The sequence below is a fragment of the Xiphias gladius genome, chromosome 23 (assembly GCF_016859285.1).
Source record: "Xiphias gladius isolate SHS-SW01 ecotype Sanya breed wild chromosome 23, ASM1685928v1, whole genome shotgun sequence".
Classification (NCBI taxonomy): domain Eukaryota; kingdom Metazoa; phylum Chordata; class Actinopteri; order Istiophoriformes; family Xiphiidae; genus Xiphias; species Xiphias gladius.
In genome coordinates, this window is record NC_053422.1 from 6,266,585 (window position 1) to 6,286,230 (window position 19,646).

Here is a 19,646-nt window from a genome sequence, read left to right on the forward strand (position 1 = left end):
CAGCGCATTTTCTATACATACAGCGCTTTCTACACACACACACACACACACACACACACACACACACACACACACACTCACACGATACATTGGAGCAATTTTTTGGGGGTTCTTCTTTGGGTATCTTGGCCCAAGGACACTTCGACATGCGGACTGGAGGAACTGGGGATCAAACCACCGACCTTTAATGGACGAACCGTGGACGAACTCGTATGACCTATCTGGTAGGCCAACATTATACTTTATATTAAGTATGTGCGTACTTAATATATACCTTACAATACCTTGTAAAAGTTTTAGGCAGGTTAGATGTTTAGATTCTTATGCATCAGGGAGGCGCCCGGTCCCAAATTCATTCTGCGGCATCACAATGACCCCCAGGACATACAGTCAAGAGTCATGAGGAACTATCCCGTGAGACAAGAAGAGCAAGGAGCACTTGCATCGAATGGCCTGGCCCCCACAGAGCCCTGATCTCAGCATCATGGAGTCAGTCTGGGGTCACATGAGGACGAAGAAGACACCCAGACAGACTAGATCCACGGAAGAACTGCGGCAAGCTCTCCCAGGATTCTTGGAAATACCTACTTTATCCCCAGCAGGGGTGGAAAGAGCACTGGAAACTTGTACTCAGGTAAAAGTACAGTTACTTCAAAGACATTTTGCTCAAGTCAAAGTAAAAATTACTCGTGTAAAAAATGTACAAAGTCAGTCAGTTATAATGTACGTTAATGTAACGTTACGGCGTTGCGTTTTCAAAAGGAGGGAAGGGGAGGAGTGAAAATGCAATATGGTGATAACAATAATAGATGATAAAGCTATTAAATGAAATAACATCTTTAGGCTACCAGGAATATATGCATTGGCATTTCACTGCGTATACGCATATACACCGCGACGACCAAGAAATAAATCATTCCAGTCAGGCACCTCGCAGCCTGTGCATGCAACGGATAACTGCGAGTCCATCATGTAGCAACGGTGAGCTTAATAAATCAAATAGCCTGCCACTTGCTCTCCTGCACAGGGAATCTTCCACAATCTGCTCTGCATCCTCTTCATCTGCCAGTTTCACTCGAAAACACAACCAGTCCGCTCCGGCGCTCCGGCCCCGCCGCGCTGCCCCAGGGTTTACAAACGCCGGGCAGGGGGACGACCGGAAACAGCGTAAAGGGTGGGGCTCACCTCACCTCACTGACGGTGGAAGTGAACGGAGAGGTCACAGCCGAAGTGGACCGAAGTGGACCGAAGGGGACCGAAGGATTCTCCGTCGGTTTTTTAGTTTAGCATTTAGCATTTAGCATTTAGCATTTAGCGTTTAGCTTCCGACCCAGCGTGCACCTGTTGGTGGCGCCAACATGGCAGGTGTGTTTGATTTGGGACCCTTGCCGTGGCCGCCGGGTGGTGCGTTAAATAAGCAGGTTTTCAGGACTCTTTTCTCGGGTAATCGATTAGTTGTTTAGTCTATAATATGTTTTAAAAAAAAACAGTGAAAAAAAACGTCATTTATACTTTCTGTAAGCCCCTGGTTATGTTTAAAGTTTGTTTTGTTCGATCAACGGTCCGTGTCAAGTCATGTCTCATGCCTGGCAACGTTTTTAAAGTTTGTGTTGCAATATCAGGTCTGGTTTGCTGTTTATATATGTATTGTGAGTATTTCAAACAGCGCAGTGACCTTGTAGATTGGGGTTTTCCTGCGTAGTGAATTATAAGGCGGCTGCCTCCATCCAATATCATGCCTCCTCCAGCTCTCAGCCACAACTCAGATGTGTGTCTTCATGGAAAACACTATTCTCCGACAAGTGTTGCTCTCGGTGGATTTCTGTCATTTGCGACTGCAGTTGCAGCATTACACTGATGTGTTGGCGCTCCGTCATAATCAGCAAAGCACACTGTGAAAGGCGCTGCCAAAACTGCCAAAGAGGAGGAAGAGAGCTTCAGTTTTCCTCAACCAATTTCGTCCAAACTAAGAGCGTGTCTGGTTTTTTTTCCCGCTACAGCGGGAATGTGTCAGGCAGCGGTGCACTACAGGTTTCGTGGCCGACTGATTGGAAACTGTCCGCTGCCCGGAAATACAAAAGCTAACGTTGCTACTAAAATGCTATTCTGCTGTGGCCAGATGATTGTATGGTAAACCGGCACCGTTGGTCATTTGTATGCTGGAGTACATTAAATGCCTATAATGCTACTCAAGTAGACTGGGAGAACGAGCTGTGCTTAGAGCAGATGACTGTGTTAAGAAATCCATGACGAGCTGACGCCAGCCCTTCGCGGAAGTTGATTTGAACCGTCGGAAACCTAGCGTTCAGAGCAGTCTTGACGCCTGAGCTTTTGTCTCCAAGGGATAACCTTTACATACGTTTACCTCATTATTTGAAACTTTGGCCACGTTTAATATTAACGTCCAACATTGTAACATTATACATATGACAGAAAATAAGGAAAAGCATAAAAGGAGTGTTTTAGTTGGTTTTTGGCCACAGTCAGTTGACTTAGCATGCATGTTTTGTTTTGTTTTTTTTCAGCATTGTCCTGTTCTCATTCATAGATGTTTACCTGAGGGTCATTCCATACCAACTCACATAGGACCTCCCAGTTCGTGTCATGGATTTTCTTAAAAAAGCTCATGTGGAAACTTCTATTAAATTCATGGGACCTTGCAAAATCCTCTAGCTCTACTCCAAATACTTTTTTAGTTATGATTTTTGAAGTTTGGCCCTTGAAGCTAAATTTCACAATTTTGGCGATTCTTCGTATGCGTATTCTCAGCCTCACCAATCGCTTATTTTTCACTTGATTGGGTTGAAATTTGTACTGAACAAACCCTAAGGATAACTTGCAACACAAACACACACACACACACACACACATATTCATTCATTTCTTGAATTCTGTAGCATTATGTTCCATTTAAAAACCTTTTCAGAGTGGTTATTTTTGTGACAGCGGCTTTGGGATAAGACCCAAAATGGTGCACGTGATGTCGTAAAACCTGAAATGTTATTTAGCAGGAAAAGTAAAAATACAGTTTTATTCTGAAAAATGGAAGGAACTGTCATAACTTTAAGTGTGTATGGGCCTTAGTTCAACTGACATCAACTCATGTCTGAGGCTGCATATGTACTTGTATGTACAAGTCCTCGGGTGTGAGTAAGAGTGTGTGTTTGAGCGAATCCCGAAGGTCTTGAGTACTATTTATTTGCCTTGAAAGCACAGGAGACAGAAACATTGGACGTTATCCCTGGAACCCCCCCCGAGGGAGTGCCATCGTAACTCTGGCTCCGAGCACATCTAAGCTTTGGCACTGACTTTCAAATGAAGACTACCTATTTCCCACTATGTACACAATGCATCATGTCTTGACAAGCTCATAGCCCCCCCAACCCCCCACCCCGGTCTCATTCAGCAGATTTTTTCTATTCAGTGCACAGGGTGAGCAAAACAGAAATGTCCATACAGTACAGACCACCTCAAAGATACTATGTGTATGCACCAGCTGACTGCACCGCACCGGCCAATAGCTGGGTTTGAATTAATGCACACGATGTCATTTACTATCAGCTGTCATGCGTGTTTGATGAGTCATAACTCTGAAAATTAGGAATACATATTTGAAACCTGTCATACATTTTCCTGACATTGTGCATGATTTATGTTGTTGGAGAGGAATACCCTTTTCCCACATGACTATTATACTGTACGTCAGCTTAGACTAATTCTGACTTATTGCTGATAACTCTTTAATTTACAGCCTTTTAATTACATTCAGCTTGTCTCAAATATAATGAAACAAAGCCCTTGAGAAATGAGAGGTTCTGAACGTGGCTGACGTTTCACTGGGAACTTCTGAGTTTCTTCCGTGACTGTCTTTCAGTAGTAGGAACGGTATAGGTCATGTTTTCTAAACAAGACCGAACATATAGTTTCAACCTTTTGCAAAAGGGCACCGAACCCTCTAGCACAGTGTTCAAAATATTTTAGCAAAAACAGCCACATCCAAAGCTGCCCCCAAGCATCTATTTTGCACCGCTAGCCACCATTTCTTCTATAAAGTTTGTCAAAACGACTACGGGTGCCTATTTCTCAACAAACTGAACAGTCGTGAATCTTGAGAACAAATACCATGACATACGTAGATCTCAGGAAAAGTTATAGGTTCAAATCTTCAAATCTTCAAACTAGCAAGTATAATCTCACCCTTTACTTAATGTCTTTTTAGGCACAATTGAACAAAACATTACTACTATCCTTAACATTTATTTGGAAATAAATTGGAATTTACAGATTTGTAAAATAAAGCTTCACTGAATAATTTTTAGAACCCTGAAGAAGTAAAATTAGCCATTAATTTACAAGAACAAGAAACTTTGTGTTGCAGAAACACATTTTTTTCTCCTCATTTTCTCTCCTGTTAACCAATTTGCGACCCCTCAGATTAAACCTGTGACCCCTCGTGGAGGTCCCGACCTCCAGGTTAGGAACCGCTGTCCTGAACAGCAGCTGGATCCAGAGAATCCAGAGAAAGCTAGACTCACTTATGTGTGATAGCTCTTGCCCCTCTCAGTTTAGTAACATGAACATTTTGGATGTAGTTTGCTGACATAACATGAAGTGGGGCTATTAACCTCAGGTTTTTTTTACATGTAAGGTTGCAGTGTTCTACACTTTCAGCTCCTCTAAGTTCCCAATGAGTTGTTCCGTAGAGCGCTGTGGTTGTACTCTACAGCTCCCAAGAGTGAATGGTGGGTCATTCTGTGCCAAATCCCAGAATTCAGAACTTTTCCCAGTTCATGTCATGGAGTTTCTCGAAAAAAAAAAAAAAAAAAAAATCATCCAAAAACTTGGCTTAAATTCATGGCACCTTGCAAAATCCTGTAAAATAATAGAAAACCTCTCTTGTAGCCTGCATCAGATAATACATTCAGATGCCTGTTAATTACTTACATGTAGCTATAACAAATTCAGTCTAATACAATAGCCCAGCAATAAATCCAACTTCATAATGTTCCATTTTTGCCTTTAATATTTCAGGCTGCAACTAATGATTATTATCATTATCGAATAGTCTACTGATTATTTTCCCAATGAATCGATTAATCATATGAGAATTCAGTGAGAATTCCTATTACAGGTTCCCAGAGTTTGAGGTCTTCAGTTGTCTTTTGTCTAACCGAAGGTCCAAAAACCAAAACACATTCAGTCTACTTTCAGAACACTGGAAAATAAACTGGCAAATGCTCACATTTGAGAAGCTAGAATTAGTAGTTATATGGCATTCTGGCTAAATAAAAGAAGACTTAAATGATTAATTTAAATCCGAATTGTTGCTGATAAATTTTCTGTTGCTTGATTAATTGACTAAGAGTTGCAACTTAGTAATGTATATGGCTGTTATAATGTTTTTAAAAAAAATGGTTCTAGGGAAGTGTAGATTCAACCTTACGGTCATTTTGGAAGTTTGTGCTGCTGATGAATCTTAATGTGTTTAACGGCTGGCAGTTGTTTTTGATATTTAGTTTACCCACAAATGGGATGGACAAAATATTAGAAATATCTCTCAGTATAACATATTGCAGTTCAGCAGCACCACAAACAGTGTATGCTGTGGACAGTTACATTCGTAATGGCAGTTTTGCATTTGTTCAACTTTTGCCATCAGTTTTGCTTCCATGTCATTGCTCTCTGTAATTTGTCATTGTGTCAAAGCTCTATTAACATTAATGGTGCACAAGATGAAAAGAAACGGACTCAATGACAAGAACATTAACTCATCAACAGCCACAAAAACTCAGAAAAACTCTTTGTGAACTCTGGTTTGAAACAGAAACAATTTAAATGGGCATTGTTCAGTCCACTGTAAAGACAGTTTTTGCTGTTATATAAGAGACTCTTCTAATGAAATACATAACAGCATAGTTGGCAGTTTAGGAACCCAGAGTAAGATAACTAAAGATTTAGTCAGTGGGAGTAGAGCTGGAAGATTATTTGTACATGTTGCAGTTTTTACTGATCATAATGAGTTAAATGTCTGCAAGAAATTGTGTTGTATGACACAGTTACACTTCTTAAAACTGTGAATATGTCTCTGTCTCTGACACAGCACCCTGCAAAAGTTAGTCCATTAATAACCCATTTAACGCTGGGACACCGCAAAGAATTTGATTGATTGCGCTGGCAGATATGGAAATCTACCAAGTATGGCTGGCTGACTGTCATAGCAGAGAAGTGGAGCTGCAGGCAGGGTTCCTACCTGGATCTGGAGAGTTTAGAAATGCATAGAGAATGAATGTGGTCACATTAAACAGACAATAAGTAAGATTTTTAGTGCCTCATAGGACAATATGACCATAATTTGTCTACAGGGGATGGTTAAGGCTGTTGCTCATTGCCAGCATTTTAAAAGTTACTTTGCCAGTTTCAGAGATCTTTTGAATTTTTAGACTCGCACCATGGAACAAAAACACCCTGCCCACAGGATTATCAAGGAACTTTCAATCGGGGACTGGCATGATGAGAAATTTCATCTACAAAGGTTAAAGATATGTTCTGAAGGTAAACATGCAAAAGACCAAGTCTTGCATACGACTTGTACATTAGTTCCTTTGTAGATACTTCCTTTGAATATCTTCTCCAATTACCTTTATATATCTCATTTGTGAAAATTTGACTTTAATGTTTCTTTAAATTCAACAGCAGGAGCTGGATGGTTTGTTAGTTGGGCTGGTGATGGGTCTAAGTTGTGTAGGACGAGACTCTGTCGAGGTTGTCTCAGAGTTTGATGAAGAACATAGATTTTAAAATGCCAATGTCTCTAAAGGTCAAACTAAAAGTCTGGAAATTAGATGTTGAATCTGGCAGACGTTCATATAGACACCCCATTTGTTGATATTGGTTCTGCTAACTGAAGGTTACATTTTCATCAGGATAAATCACACACGGTGCACAGACCAAGTCCATCATATCTCCTCAAGAAAAAGATGGGTTAAAAGTTGGTGTAGAGGGATGAGTTTCAAAGCGGAAAATGTGCAGGGAATCTGCAGGTGTCAGGCAGCTCAGCAAGGCGGCAAAAGTCACATAAGGTCACGGAAATAAAGTTTCAATGTTCCCCTCTTTGTCCGGCACATCACAGGGACATGCCACACTGCTGGCACGACCTCCTGACCTCCGGTGAATAGCAAGTGGGCCACAACAGTGCCATTGTTGTCTGACTCTGTGTCACTCCAGAAGAACAAGGAAGCAGGGTCACCGTCCCGCTGTCAGTCATCTCCCTCTGCCGGAGGATGATGAGCAGGCACTAGTGGCTTGAGGCATCTTAGGAAGTACAGCTCAGTGTTTTCCTGTGAAAATCAACAAGTCAAGTTGAGTCAAATGTATTTATAAAGCGCCTGTAACAAAGGGGATTTGTGCAATGTGCTGCACAAAGAACCGAGGGCATAAATGGAGATAAAGATGTGGGATAAAAATAAGGAACAAACGCATTGCAGATTTTAACAAAAAGCTTGTGTGTGTGTGTGTGTGTGCGCGTGTGTTTGTGTTAAAGCTTGTGTAAGGCAATATGAGAGCACTGACTAACACATCCTCCAATCTGTGTATTTACTGCGTCTTAACCTCTTTGAACATCACTGTTTCTGGGACGCACATTTTCACAGGGCATCCCCCCCCCCCAAACATGGTTTTTTTAAATTCATGCAATGCAAAGGTCAAACTCGTTCTTACACAGCATAATGAATAATTGAAAATGCAGTTATGTTGGGGGTGAAAAGTGAATATTCTCACTTCCTTGAATAAATATATTTTGGCTGCATCTCTGCGAGGGTGTGGGGATATTGTTTAAGATGTAATCTCTGTGCTACATCACAGTTGCTTGACTTCGACACTCAACCTAATTAATACAAAGCCCTCACTCTAATTGCCTTAATATACTGGCTCTTTGTCTTCTTTATTTTGATTTTCTCATGACGTCTATTTCCCCTTAATTGATTCAAAAGGAGATCTAATCTCCTTGCTGAGTGTTGGGGCATGTATTGATAGCTTTAGTTTAAACCAGCGACAGTTTCACAGCTCCCATTGTCTACACTAATTAAAGTGGACTTGATGTATTGTCCTGGCCAACCGGAACTGAACCTCCAGAGTGTTTGAGAAGACTCTTCACCATTCTTGTTTGGTTTTGTGACAGGAAAAGACCAATGAAGACAGCCAGATGGTGGTCGGCGGCAATTTTACTGTTGGGGCTTGCTGTGCTCGGCGCCGACGGGAGACCCAACAAGGAGGGATTTGGGTCGCCGCCTTATCGACCAGTCGTGAGATTCCGACACAAGGTATTGATTGCCTTCTTTTTTCATTTGCTGTCTGTAACGAGAACTATGTGCTCTTGCCAAATATGAAACTAATTACAGTGGCACTTTCTTCCTGCATCAGATGACTCACCTGTGGTTATTGTCTTCCTGCCGACTATAAAAAAAAAGACTTGATGAATCATTATCCCCATAACTCTGTGCCATGGGACTGTCTTTTCAAAGACAACATCAGATTATTGCCAGGCACAGCTGAGCAAAGATGAAAACGACCTTTGAATGAAGTGAGGATGTTTGCATGGCATCTTAGCTGAACGTTTAAAGTAAAAGATGTAACTTAATGTTTGTTGATACAGGGCAGGCCCCACAAGCAGAACCTGCTGCTTTTATTAATCTCTCTCGCAGCATCTCAAGGAACAAGTTACAGTTTTCTCATCTAAACTAACAGCATACTCTACTTTTTTCCTCTGATTCGGTTCCAAAACTCCAGAGTAACAGAGATTGATTAATTAGAGCCAGATTGCGAAAGGAATTGACTGTTTTTGCAGATGGAGACTTGAGGAAAGCAAACTTCTTTTGTCAAGAGGCGTTAGTCGGATTGTGGCATTTCAGTACACATTTCCCATAAGCCCCCTTTGCAGGTCTGTTCACTTGTAAACACATTGCCTCCCTATCCAATCCAAGATAAAAAATTAGCAGCGATCATAAAGAAAAAAATGGTTTTATTTTTGCTCTTTACTTGGAGGCAATTTGTCATTGTCATACTATATATTGCATTTAAAATTTGATTCAGTTGCCTTAAGTCATGTCTGCATGGGAATGAAAGGCAAAGACGGTGGTACTAAAGTGGGTGAGAGGTGGTTAGAAAGAGTGTGTGATGGAGAGGGAGATGGAGGGGACAGATGGTAGGAACGTCATTGGACTGTATGGGAGTTGAGTGAGAAGCTGGGAGCGACGCAAAGCTGTTGAGTCGACATGATGGTCAAACACATTCTGACCTTTCAAACTGTTTATTTAAGGAGATGCTTTCTAAATACGAGGACTGCAGATACCAGCTGTGTAAGCGTTCTGCTTCTTTCTGGCCACCACTACCCAGGAAATTGTGTGTAGGTTTTAAGGAAGTAAAGAGAATTAAACTTTACTACCCAAAAATACTGTAAAATGATCTCAATAAACTGCAGAGATTGCACTTCTTCCAGTCTGAGATACTTTATATCAAAGGGAAGAGAGAGGCACATGATCCAACGTCTATCTCTGCTTGGACGGTGCTGGATTTCAGTCTTCAAGGTCCACTGCTGAAGATCACTGTTGTATAACCTTATCTTTATGTACAGTGTGGCATTGCACCGCTGTCTTGTCAATACTTGGTACCATTTCAGTTCCTACATATCCTGGGCTAAGCAGAAAACAAGAAAAAATAGTTTTCCAGCTTACACCGTCTCTCAGTTTCATGTCGTAAAGAGAATGCTTTGAAGTCTGGAGGATGAAATGTTTCTTTCTTTAGCCTGTGTTCACACCTTTTAGGCATAGGATTTTGGGGATTCTTTGTGTATCGACAAGTGTAACTGATCTGGGCAGAGAAGTGTCCTGGTACTTGAATTTTATTTCAAAGAAAGTATAGTGAAAGTAAGGGGGCTGCAGTTCAGTACAACACCACCACTATGACCTCAATACTAAAACATATAATTGAATCAACATCTCTATAATGTTGTTAAACACTGAACAGTATAGGCATCATAAAAGTAAACTTTATGGTAGAACAGTTGTATTGGATCTGAATTAGATTGTACCGGTGTACCTAATAAAAGTGTATAATTTATCTCATTAGCACTGGAATGGCATCACAACCTTCAGAGACGCATACTGTTCCTTAACACCTCAGTACATGAAACAAAACCTGTCTGCTCGCTAGTTGCTAGTTTTACTCGAGAAAGTTGTGATTTGACTGAACTTTCCCTTTCACCGGGCTATTTTTTACATACAGTAAAACCAACTGATGATGTTTTAGAATGTGCCTAAAAAACATAATTCTTTGCATTATACTGGGGGATAAAAAACACCTTGGCGAATAAATCCTCAGACTTTATTGTTAAAGCTAGCAGCTTTCGAATTTCAGAGGCAGTTTAAAAGACACTGAGACACAAATCTTCGAGGTAGCGCCCATAGTGTTGACTGCCCAATTTGCATTGCAGTTTTTCTTTTTTTTTCCCCCACTCGAAACCTTTCCTGGTTGCGCTTTAACTTTTTGTCCCCCAACAAAATCCTAGGTATCCCTGGTTCAGTGTAGTTTTCTGTTGTTTAAACTAACTAGTTTGGACTTTCTCTCTTTTTATTACCCCGGTTTGGAACCAGCGTGACTTTAAGAATTAAAATAATGTATGTCCACATGTGGCGGGAGTTTGACGAGAAGCTGCAAAAATGATGTATGTGCTTTTCCGCTCCAATGAAATTAATGTGTCAGGCGCTGTGATTACATCGCAGGGGAATGTCATTAAAGCATCTGCATACCATTACAATTCGTCTTGTGAGAGGACAGAGGTAAACTCTGCTCATCTGTCCACCTGTCAAACGAGGCTGTGGAAATTTACAGCCCTTTGGTGAAAAATGGGCCACATTTGCAAGCCCTTTTCCAAAATATGTCATTGGCCTTTTTATTGCTTAGAGAATTTCCCCCACCATTGGATAGATTGCAGAGAGGCTTGGGTCATCTTCTTGTCAATACAGTCGAGTGAGCAGCGTTAAAGAACAGCTGTTTCAAAATGAGATATTGTAGAAAAGCAATGCCAAGTTTCAGGACACAGTTGAAAGCTCAGGTTTTGAATTCGTAGTAGGATAGTAGGTAATGAAAGTCCCTAATTACAAAGGATGACGATATTCATTTCATAATTTGTAGTTTGCATCACATTTCAAATTAAAACCTCGCTACACTTATCATTTGTAAAGAGCAGGGTGACAAAACATATTTTTTAAACAACATAACTGCATTCATTTCCTCATCTACACATTCAGAGCAATGTGCTTCGCTTCAAGCTTTAATACACCCGTGGCTGTGTTAGCGCAATGCCTTTTCCCGTGCTTTGAAGGACAGTGTCTGACAAGGGTAACGGGATCGGATACGACCTTATAAGCTTTCCTCACAAAGACTTCAATCACCAGGGAGGCACTCGGCCATAAACAGTCACATGCTCTACCCATAAGTCCCGTGGTATTGTTTCAGAAATTCACTGTGAAATCCTCCATATGGGGGTCAGGTATAGGACAGCCATCCTGTCTGTTATAATGAGAATAGCACTCAGAGTGGTGGTTACTGATCTCAGTAACCACCACTCTGAGATTTTATTTTATACCCTCTTATTTCACTCGGTCTCTTTTACAATGAGTTTCACTATAAGACTAATGGAGAGGCTCAATGTGTAATTCGTGAAATTTGTGGAAAAGTCGCCAGGCCTGCTTGACACAAGGGACAAAAGCAATTTCTGAGAGTTTGTTGCTCTGACATCAAGCTGTTATGTCAGGACAAACAAAATGGAGGCAAGGACAACTGTGTGCAAAGCCCCATCCATCCAGCACTGATTTGGCCACATGGCAAATCTAGATTAACAGGGGATAAGCAGAGAGGGAGAGAGAGGGAGAGAGAGAGAGAGGGTGGGCGGGCAAATGAGATTGAGATAAAGAGACACGGGATGGGAGAAATAACAAGAATATATCAGAGAATTTAGAAAGAACGGCTTGATGTACAGTAGCTGCTGTTAAAGCTGCAATAGCCAATTGTTTCTGCCCTCCTCCTCCTCCTCAGCTGGTCAGTTTTAGCCCCAGCACGTGTCACTCATTTTGATGAGCTGTCTACTTTCAAATGGCAGCCAGCCTGAGGCTGAGGTAACCGGCTTCTGTAAAGTCTCCACAGGGGCTTAGGAAGCAGACACTATATAGAGTCAATCTGTTGTAACAACAAGACATCGATGCCCATGCTGGTGTTAATCTGAGTTTTTCAAAGTCTGTTTGGCTGCATGCTCATCTTTGCTGTTCTATGGCTTGTCATTTACTGTGCTTTACCTACCATTGCTATATAGACATATAGCAATGTAGCAACTAGTCTCACCGTCCTCTGTGGTAAATAGCTACAACACAGCTTACCACAGGGCCACTTACAGTACACAGGAAATCTTCAAATTTCAAGGAAACAGGGGGATAAAGGTGTCCGGCTAGGCAGACATCCAGGCCATAATTGGCCCAGTGTTCTAAAAAAAAAAAAATTAAATAAACAAACAAAAGTAAGACTGCCCGTGCATTTAAATTTGCAAGCTCCCCAAACATTTTTTAAAAATGGTGCAACATTTTGACCTACAAGGAGACTTATCAGAAGCCAAAATGCTGCTCAGTTGTTTATAATACTACGGGGACAACTCCGGAAAGTTATCATGGTGTGATAAATCTATTTTCTTCCTAAATGATTGCATGTTAAACAGAAGCATTACAGTATTAGAAAGTAATCTACCAGGGATAGGTTCTTGTGCTCATTTTATTCGCCAGTGCAGTTTATTACTGGATAATGTGGCACTGGGCTGCGGCAGTACTTGTGCCAGGTTCAACTTTTTTGCTGGATGCCCTGCGTTTTTTCTTTTTTCTTCCAGAGCTGTCTGCTTCAGCACTTGTGCTGTCCCAAAGCTGTGGTCACGCTGAAATCAATAAGAGAGCAGTCATTTTTTTCACACAGCGCTAACAGATAGATCCCGGATCACTGATTGGATATTGTAGCGTATCTTCTATTCATTTGTCATACAGATATGTTGCCGTTTGTGATTTCATGTCATAAGTTTAGGTGTACTTAGAAGCTGATGGTGTGGAGGAGTGTCTGATGTGAAATCTGAAGCAGTACAAGAGAGGACAAGGAAGAGGGTGGTGCTGGAGGAGTGTGGGGGGGGTTTGAGAGATAAAGCCAGTGAGAGAGCGAGATGTGGGCGGTCAGCCAGCTAGCTGTGACAGGGGCAGATGAACCCCGGGTTTTTACAGCTGGGTGCTTCACCGTCCCCAGAGTCTCAGGGCATCACAGACAGGCCTGCCAGCGGCCCTGGGGAAACCACTCTCTTCACACAAATGAAGTATGAACACTGTCTGCCGTATGCAAATAAGCCCCATTTGATATCTTCCCTACCTGTAGTGCAGTTCTAAATGTCACTTCCACCAGTGGGTGGTGGGGATACAAAGTATGTCAGAGAGCCACAGGTGTTTTCCTGTTATTTGTGCTTACTGGCCCGCCAGTCAACAATGTTTTTGTAAAACATCCACAGAGATGACGTGAAGACAGCTTTTTTAACTAGATCGCAATGTTTAACTTAGCTTTCTGTTTATGGTTTCATAGAATAGAATAATTTCAATTTAATTGTAGCCATGACAGCTGCATGGTTCTTGGGATGGAAATGTTAGTTTGATCCGTCTGACCACTTTGGTCCAGACTGACACGTCTCAACAACTCTGTAAAGACTTTTTGGCTGGACTGCAACGGCAGGGCCAGCCCTATAAATGCAAATGTATGTAACTGACCGACTGAGCTACGCCAATGATCAGCCGAACGCCATGTGAGTTTCCCCATTGGCCCTTGCCCTTTCAAAATGAATGGGCACAAACAGTTTCTATTATGTCATCAGGGGCCGTTTACAGGCAGTGTTGCCAATTTAGTGCCTTTGTTGCCAGATTTACTGACTTTTCACACCCCTTTTGAATTTTTCTTCCCAAAAGCACAGAGAGCCGAATCTAGCGACTTTTCAGAAAAAGCTTTGCTACTTTCCGAAAAAGAGAGTCGCCAGTATTGCCGTGCGAGCATGAGGTTGGGCTTTCCCTCCGCAGGCACACATCTCAATGCATCTCATTCAATTGACTGCGCGGCAGCTGACATAGAAATGAATGAGCTTCTAACGTTCTCTCTGAGTGATCATTTTACAAGTAATTATAGCCGATATCACAGCACAGCCGTTGTCTTTAACGTATGTGTTTGGTGATTTTGTCTGATGATGCCGTGGTTATAAAATCAGGATTTTAGCAGCGCAGAGCAGCCGCTTGGAAAGTGACTGCTGGTTAACATGCAGTCTTAATGGGCCGCGTTTCAGTCGCTATTTCTTACTTGATTTGTTGTCTGACAGAAACAGAAAAACATGTAAATGAGAACAGCTTTATTGGGAATTCAGCTGTAATAAATCACTATATGCGAGTGCAGAGAGTAGGAGAGAAGCAAACAGATATAGGGCTGAAACCAGCTGACACTAGGCATAATGCAAATAAGAAGCGATTACGTCATGAATATGCTAATTTACGCATTACATCATCTAGCGACATTTAGCTACTTTTCGAGCCTTCTATTTACGATGAAAGTAGTTTTTGACAGCAGTTCCACAACAGTTTTTAACTACGTCCTCAATTTCCCACATGAACCATACGCAGTCCAGCCATATACCAGCTTTTGACCTTGTCTTGTTACAGACATTCCTGACTAACCCTACTGACTTTGGTGGTCCCAGGACTTTTCTTCTAATGCCACCAGCAGGTTGATGTTTGTTGTTCAGCGTGAAAAGTCTTGACAGCTGTTGAATGCATTACAATGCACTTTGTACACTGTATATTGTACATTCATGGTTACTGAGAACTTTGGTGATCCCCCGACCTTTTATGTAGCAGCATCATCAGGTCAGAATTTCAATTTGGACATTTCAAGACATAGTGTAACATAGTTATAATAATGTAAATCATACTTCTAGTTACAACAATGTAAAGCTAATGAAAACTAACTATAAATCAATTTACCAATACTGATTGACCATTTAAGTAATCTGTCAAGCAAAAGCACTAAACATTTGCTGCCTCCAGCTTGTCAAATGTGGGGATTTGCCGCTTCTCTCTTTTTGTTAATCAAATATTGTGAATAATGTCACCCTAAAAAAAAGTTTGCTGGGCAGTTGTTTCTTCATGATTGTAACTTGTTTGTGACAGTTTAGTAAGAGTAGGTGTCATTATAGTTGACATGGTGTTTTCTTGTAAATTTTAATCTGCAGTACATGAGTATCAACAGTTGTTTTTAACAGCTGCCTGGCTGTCACAGGAAGTCTCTACTTTAAATAAGGAATTTTATATGTGTAAAGTATTTTACTGCTCATATGGGGGTCCTTTCCTCTCGCTAGGGGTCTCGTTAGCAGAAGCAGTTATAAATGCAAGTGTACAGACCCAGTACTGTCTCAAAGTATGGGAGTGACAATATGGAGAATAAGGCGCAGGATAGTATCGCTGACAAGGGATACAGAATATCAGTCACCACAATACAAGGTGAGCTGAATTATTTTTGCAATCAAAATTTATTTTTAACCAGATACAGATACACTTATATGTGTAAGATGCCTTCAATGTATCACATACTCTATTAATTGACTTTTGAAAAATATAGAAAATATACAGTATGCAGATTTTCTGAGCAAACCCAGGAATTGGGTACTATTTTCATTAGGCAGTCAGGGACCGCTGTTCATTATTGACAGTAGACCTGTTGACCTGTTGATCTTCCTCATAACACCACCCTGCTCAAGCTGGTAGAAAGAGAGAGACTGTTTGGGTTTTTTTTGTTTGTTTTTTTTGCACAAGAACTAGAAGGATGAGCTAAGAAGATTTCAATGTAGAGAAATCAAATAATTATGCCTCTTTCTTTTATATTCATGGTTTGTAGCGAGCAGCCACCTCCTGATAGCAGTGTTTTCAACAACCATCATCACTATGCATGCTCTAAATGCAGCTGCTTTTATAGTGCACCTACCCAAGGGGTCATTGTTATTTGCTCTTTTTTATATGTCTCTGCACTATGATTTCTTTTGAGTGACTCCTCTATTACTTTTTCTGTCAAATACAGTTATTATAAAAATATTCTGTATTTTGTATGTTTCATATATTTTGTTTAATGTTCAAAAAAAGAAAAAAACAGTGAAAAAACAGAAACTAAGAAAGACAACAATCATGATGGATACCAGTAGAACAACAAGGAGATCCTTAAATTGCTGTTATAAAATCGGAGTGAGGAAAAAAAAGTACTAATATGAAGGAGAAAAAGAGAAAGTAAGGATAAGATAAGAGCATTAAATGAATCTGAAAAAGAGCACAACATGAACAAGATCCATAAAGAAGAACAGGAAAAAAGGAAAAAACAAAATAATTAAAATGTCTGTAGCAAAGAGTAATAAAAATCATAGAGGGCACGACTACGCTAACCAGTTGATGTATTTATTATTAAGTATGTATTAATTATTAATATTGTGAATGTGAGTGAGGCAAATGACCATTTAACATAATGACACATTAATATCTGACCTAGCAATGCATCATTTGTTGCCAGTCAAACAGGCAACACTACATTGCTTCGGACAAGTTCTTGTGGTCAGAGTGAAATCCTCGGACCTTCACGTCGTGCCTGCAATGACGTGAACTCAGCTGAACGTTAAGAGTTGGCTGAATACAATTTCTTTGGCGCACGCACCAAGGATTTCACTCATGTAGTTAAATGAGAGCATCTTTCATGTTGTTGCTGCTGTGATCTGCTGGTTTATTATAACTGTGGTCTCCTTCTTGTGTTTTTTCCAGCAGGATGGGATCCCTGAGAGCTTGAGGATAAAGGGTGAGTTTCGGTTTTTTCATCCCTTCCTCTTCCTTCCCCTCCTATGCCATGCAGTGTACAACCAACATTTGATATCCTGCAGGTTAGGTGTAGGGCTGTTGTCTGATGGAGGCCACAGACAAACCTCTTTGTAAAACACAATGTGGTTCAACAGCACCACAAATTGCAGCCCTCCAAAATGATCGGTGTAATCAACACTGCTTTAACATAGTTTCAGCACAAAACTAAAAATGACACCCTTCATGAAGGAGGAGGATTTGTTGCAGGTCTGTGGGACTAGACTGCATTAGTTTTAGCTAGCTGTTCCTAATAAATATGTAGAGCCTGAATACACCACAATCAAATAACCATAAACTTAACAAACAAACATGATGAAATCGCACGAGTCCCTAAATACTAATAGCAGGAGGGAGTTATATTTTACTGGGAGTTGGTGAAAGCAGGTACCTGTGATTGGTGGGTGTAAAAAACATAACTTCTGTAGCTGACTGAACCAATGTATAGTTTCTTAAGTTGGGTAGATAAAGATACTTTTAGACTGGCTGAGAATTATTCTGCTAAAATACATGAAAAAATGCTCTCATACTGGGGGTCATTCTGCATTAGACTCACAACTGATTGTTTTCATTTTTGATTAATTGGACAGTTATTGTTTTTATTAATCGAGTTGACATGTTGAAATGTCTTATTTGGTCTGGCAGCTCAAAACTAAGATAAGATAAACTAAGATAATTAGTTTGCTGTCATAGAAGACAGCAAATACTCACATTAGAGAAGCTGTAACCAGTGACGTTCTGGCATTTTTGTTTTGAAAAATTACTTTTTCTCTTTGTTTTTTTTCTTTTGTTTGTTTTTTTTTTGGATTATCCCTTCAGCTCTAATGTACATCTACAGTTAACGTCTCCATTCACAGTAGTTCTCAAGCAAAAATTTCAACCTGGTCCAGATTCACAAACATACGGAGCTGTGGCTTTTCTTAGTTGTATATCATTGTAAAATTGAATATGTTTGAGTTTTGGACCGTTGTTTTGACAATTGAAGCAATTTGGAAATGACAACTTGGGCACTGGAAAATTGTGATGGGCATTTTTCCCTTTTTGTTGTCATTTTATACATATTTTCCACACATATTGTCCATATGTTTACACAAAACAGTTGAGTACTTAATAATTGATAAGATAAATCGATATATATATATTAATCTACAGTGGAGATAAACCGTTAGTTGCAGCTGTAGTTTGGACCATTATCCATTGCCAACGTCGCCCACCAGTGTGGTGCAGGGGGGTTTGGACGCATTAATGCGCCACGGTCCTCTTGCTGTTTGACAGATGCATGTCATCTGTCAACCTGTCACCTTTCTAATGCCTTCTCTGTCTCCTCTAAACAAGAGTCAATGTCAGGCAAAAGGTGGTCCTGCTGCCCAACATGTCTGCCACTAAGTGTTTGAAAGGGCCTGCTAAATGTATGTCTCCCCATTTTTCTTCACCAGGGAAGGTCGAAGCAGTAATTGTAGAGGGTGCATTACCATAAAGGGCGGCCCCAGCTGTCTGCTGTGATTCACTTTTATGCACCATGTTCTGTAAGCCGAGAGGGGAGATCTCACTTTGGCCAGTTTTCAGCAAACTCATTTCCAGCCCCAATAACGAGAAGGCAAGCGAACTGTAGCGAAAATCATAAATAATTCAGCCATCACCCTGTACACTGGAGGCTTCTCATTATTACACAACTGAGGTCAATTTAGCATTAAAACTTCAATTTTACAAGCTATGTCACAAGCTACATTTTGAATGGACATCTAGCAGGCCAAAATTAGAGGAAACACAGGAGCAGCTGAACAGTGGAGTGGCTCAGTTCATATTAAAAAAAAAAGGTGCAACAGAATTCCTGCTGGAGAATAAGTGAGAATTCAGTCTGTGTTTTAAAACTCCTGCAGGATACATCGATACATGGTGAACTCCCTCTCAGTCCATCCCCCCTCAGTATTCAGTTGTCCGGGACTATTATATTTCTCACCCTGTGATAAACTGGCAACCTGGCCGGGGTGTACCTCACCCAGTCTTTCACCTAATGCGTGATGTTACCCTGAGCGAGATAAGAAAATGAACGGATGGATATTATATTCCTACATTTGGTGGTGTGGATGAGAAAACAAAAAATAAATAAATAAAGATAGATCGAGGGGATGCAGCAGCCTATAAGCTCTAACTGGATGTCAGCACAAAAGAGACAAAGACGGACAAATGCCAGCCATTTCCAGGATGCTCTGTAATTGGAGTCCCAGAACGAGCATGTGCCACTCTAACCAAGCTTGTTATGCAAGCTGCAGCAAGACCTTGAGCTGCCGGTGAAATGAAATTTTACGGACTAAATAGAAGGATTTAGCCATACGAAATACCCGATGGAGCTTACCGTCCTTATTACATGTAAAAACCATCAGTGGTGGCGACACAATTTTGAAGGATGACTTGCGCTTGTATGGTGTACAGCCGACAGTGAAACTCCAACGATATTGCTGGTGTTTAGGGAGCATGTTCAGTGTGTTTATGTTGACTCATATCAGATTAAAAACAGTGTTTTATACCAGGATCCTTGTAATTAAGATTGCCACACTAAATATTTAATTTTGAGGCTATAACTGCAGACAATATCTAAAAACACAATACAACTAAGGGACATTATTTCTAACCAAAATACCAGTGAAACCA

The 19,646-nt window shown here is 40.7% G+C and overlaps 1 protein-coding gene across 1 annotated transcript in view; it reads left to right on the forward strand.

The window, feature by feature from the left end:
* The first annotated feature begins 572 nt into the window (after positions 1-572).
* Positions 573-19,646, forward strand: part of fstl5 (follistatin-like 5) — a 157,857-nt gene continuing 138,783 nt past the window's right edge. Inside the window, exons 1-3 of the mRNA XM_040120213.1 lie at positions 573-634; positions 8,177-8,318; positions 16,908-16,938. Of these exons, the coding sequence (XP_039976147.1) occupies positions 8,187-8,318; positions 16,908-16,938 (163 nt within the window). The 5' untranslated portion in view covers positions 573-634; positions 8,177-8,186. The remainder of the gene's footprint in view (positions 635-8,176; positions 8,319-16,907; positions 16,939-19,646) is intronic.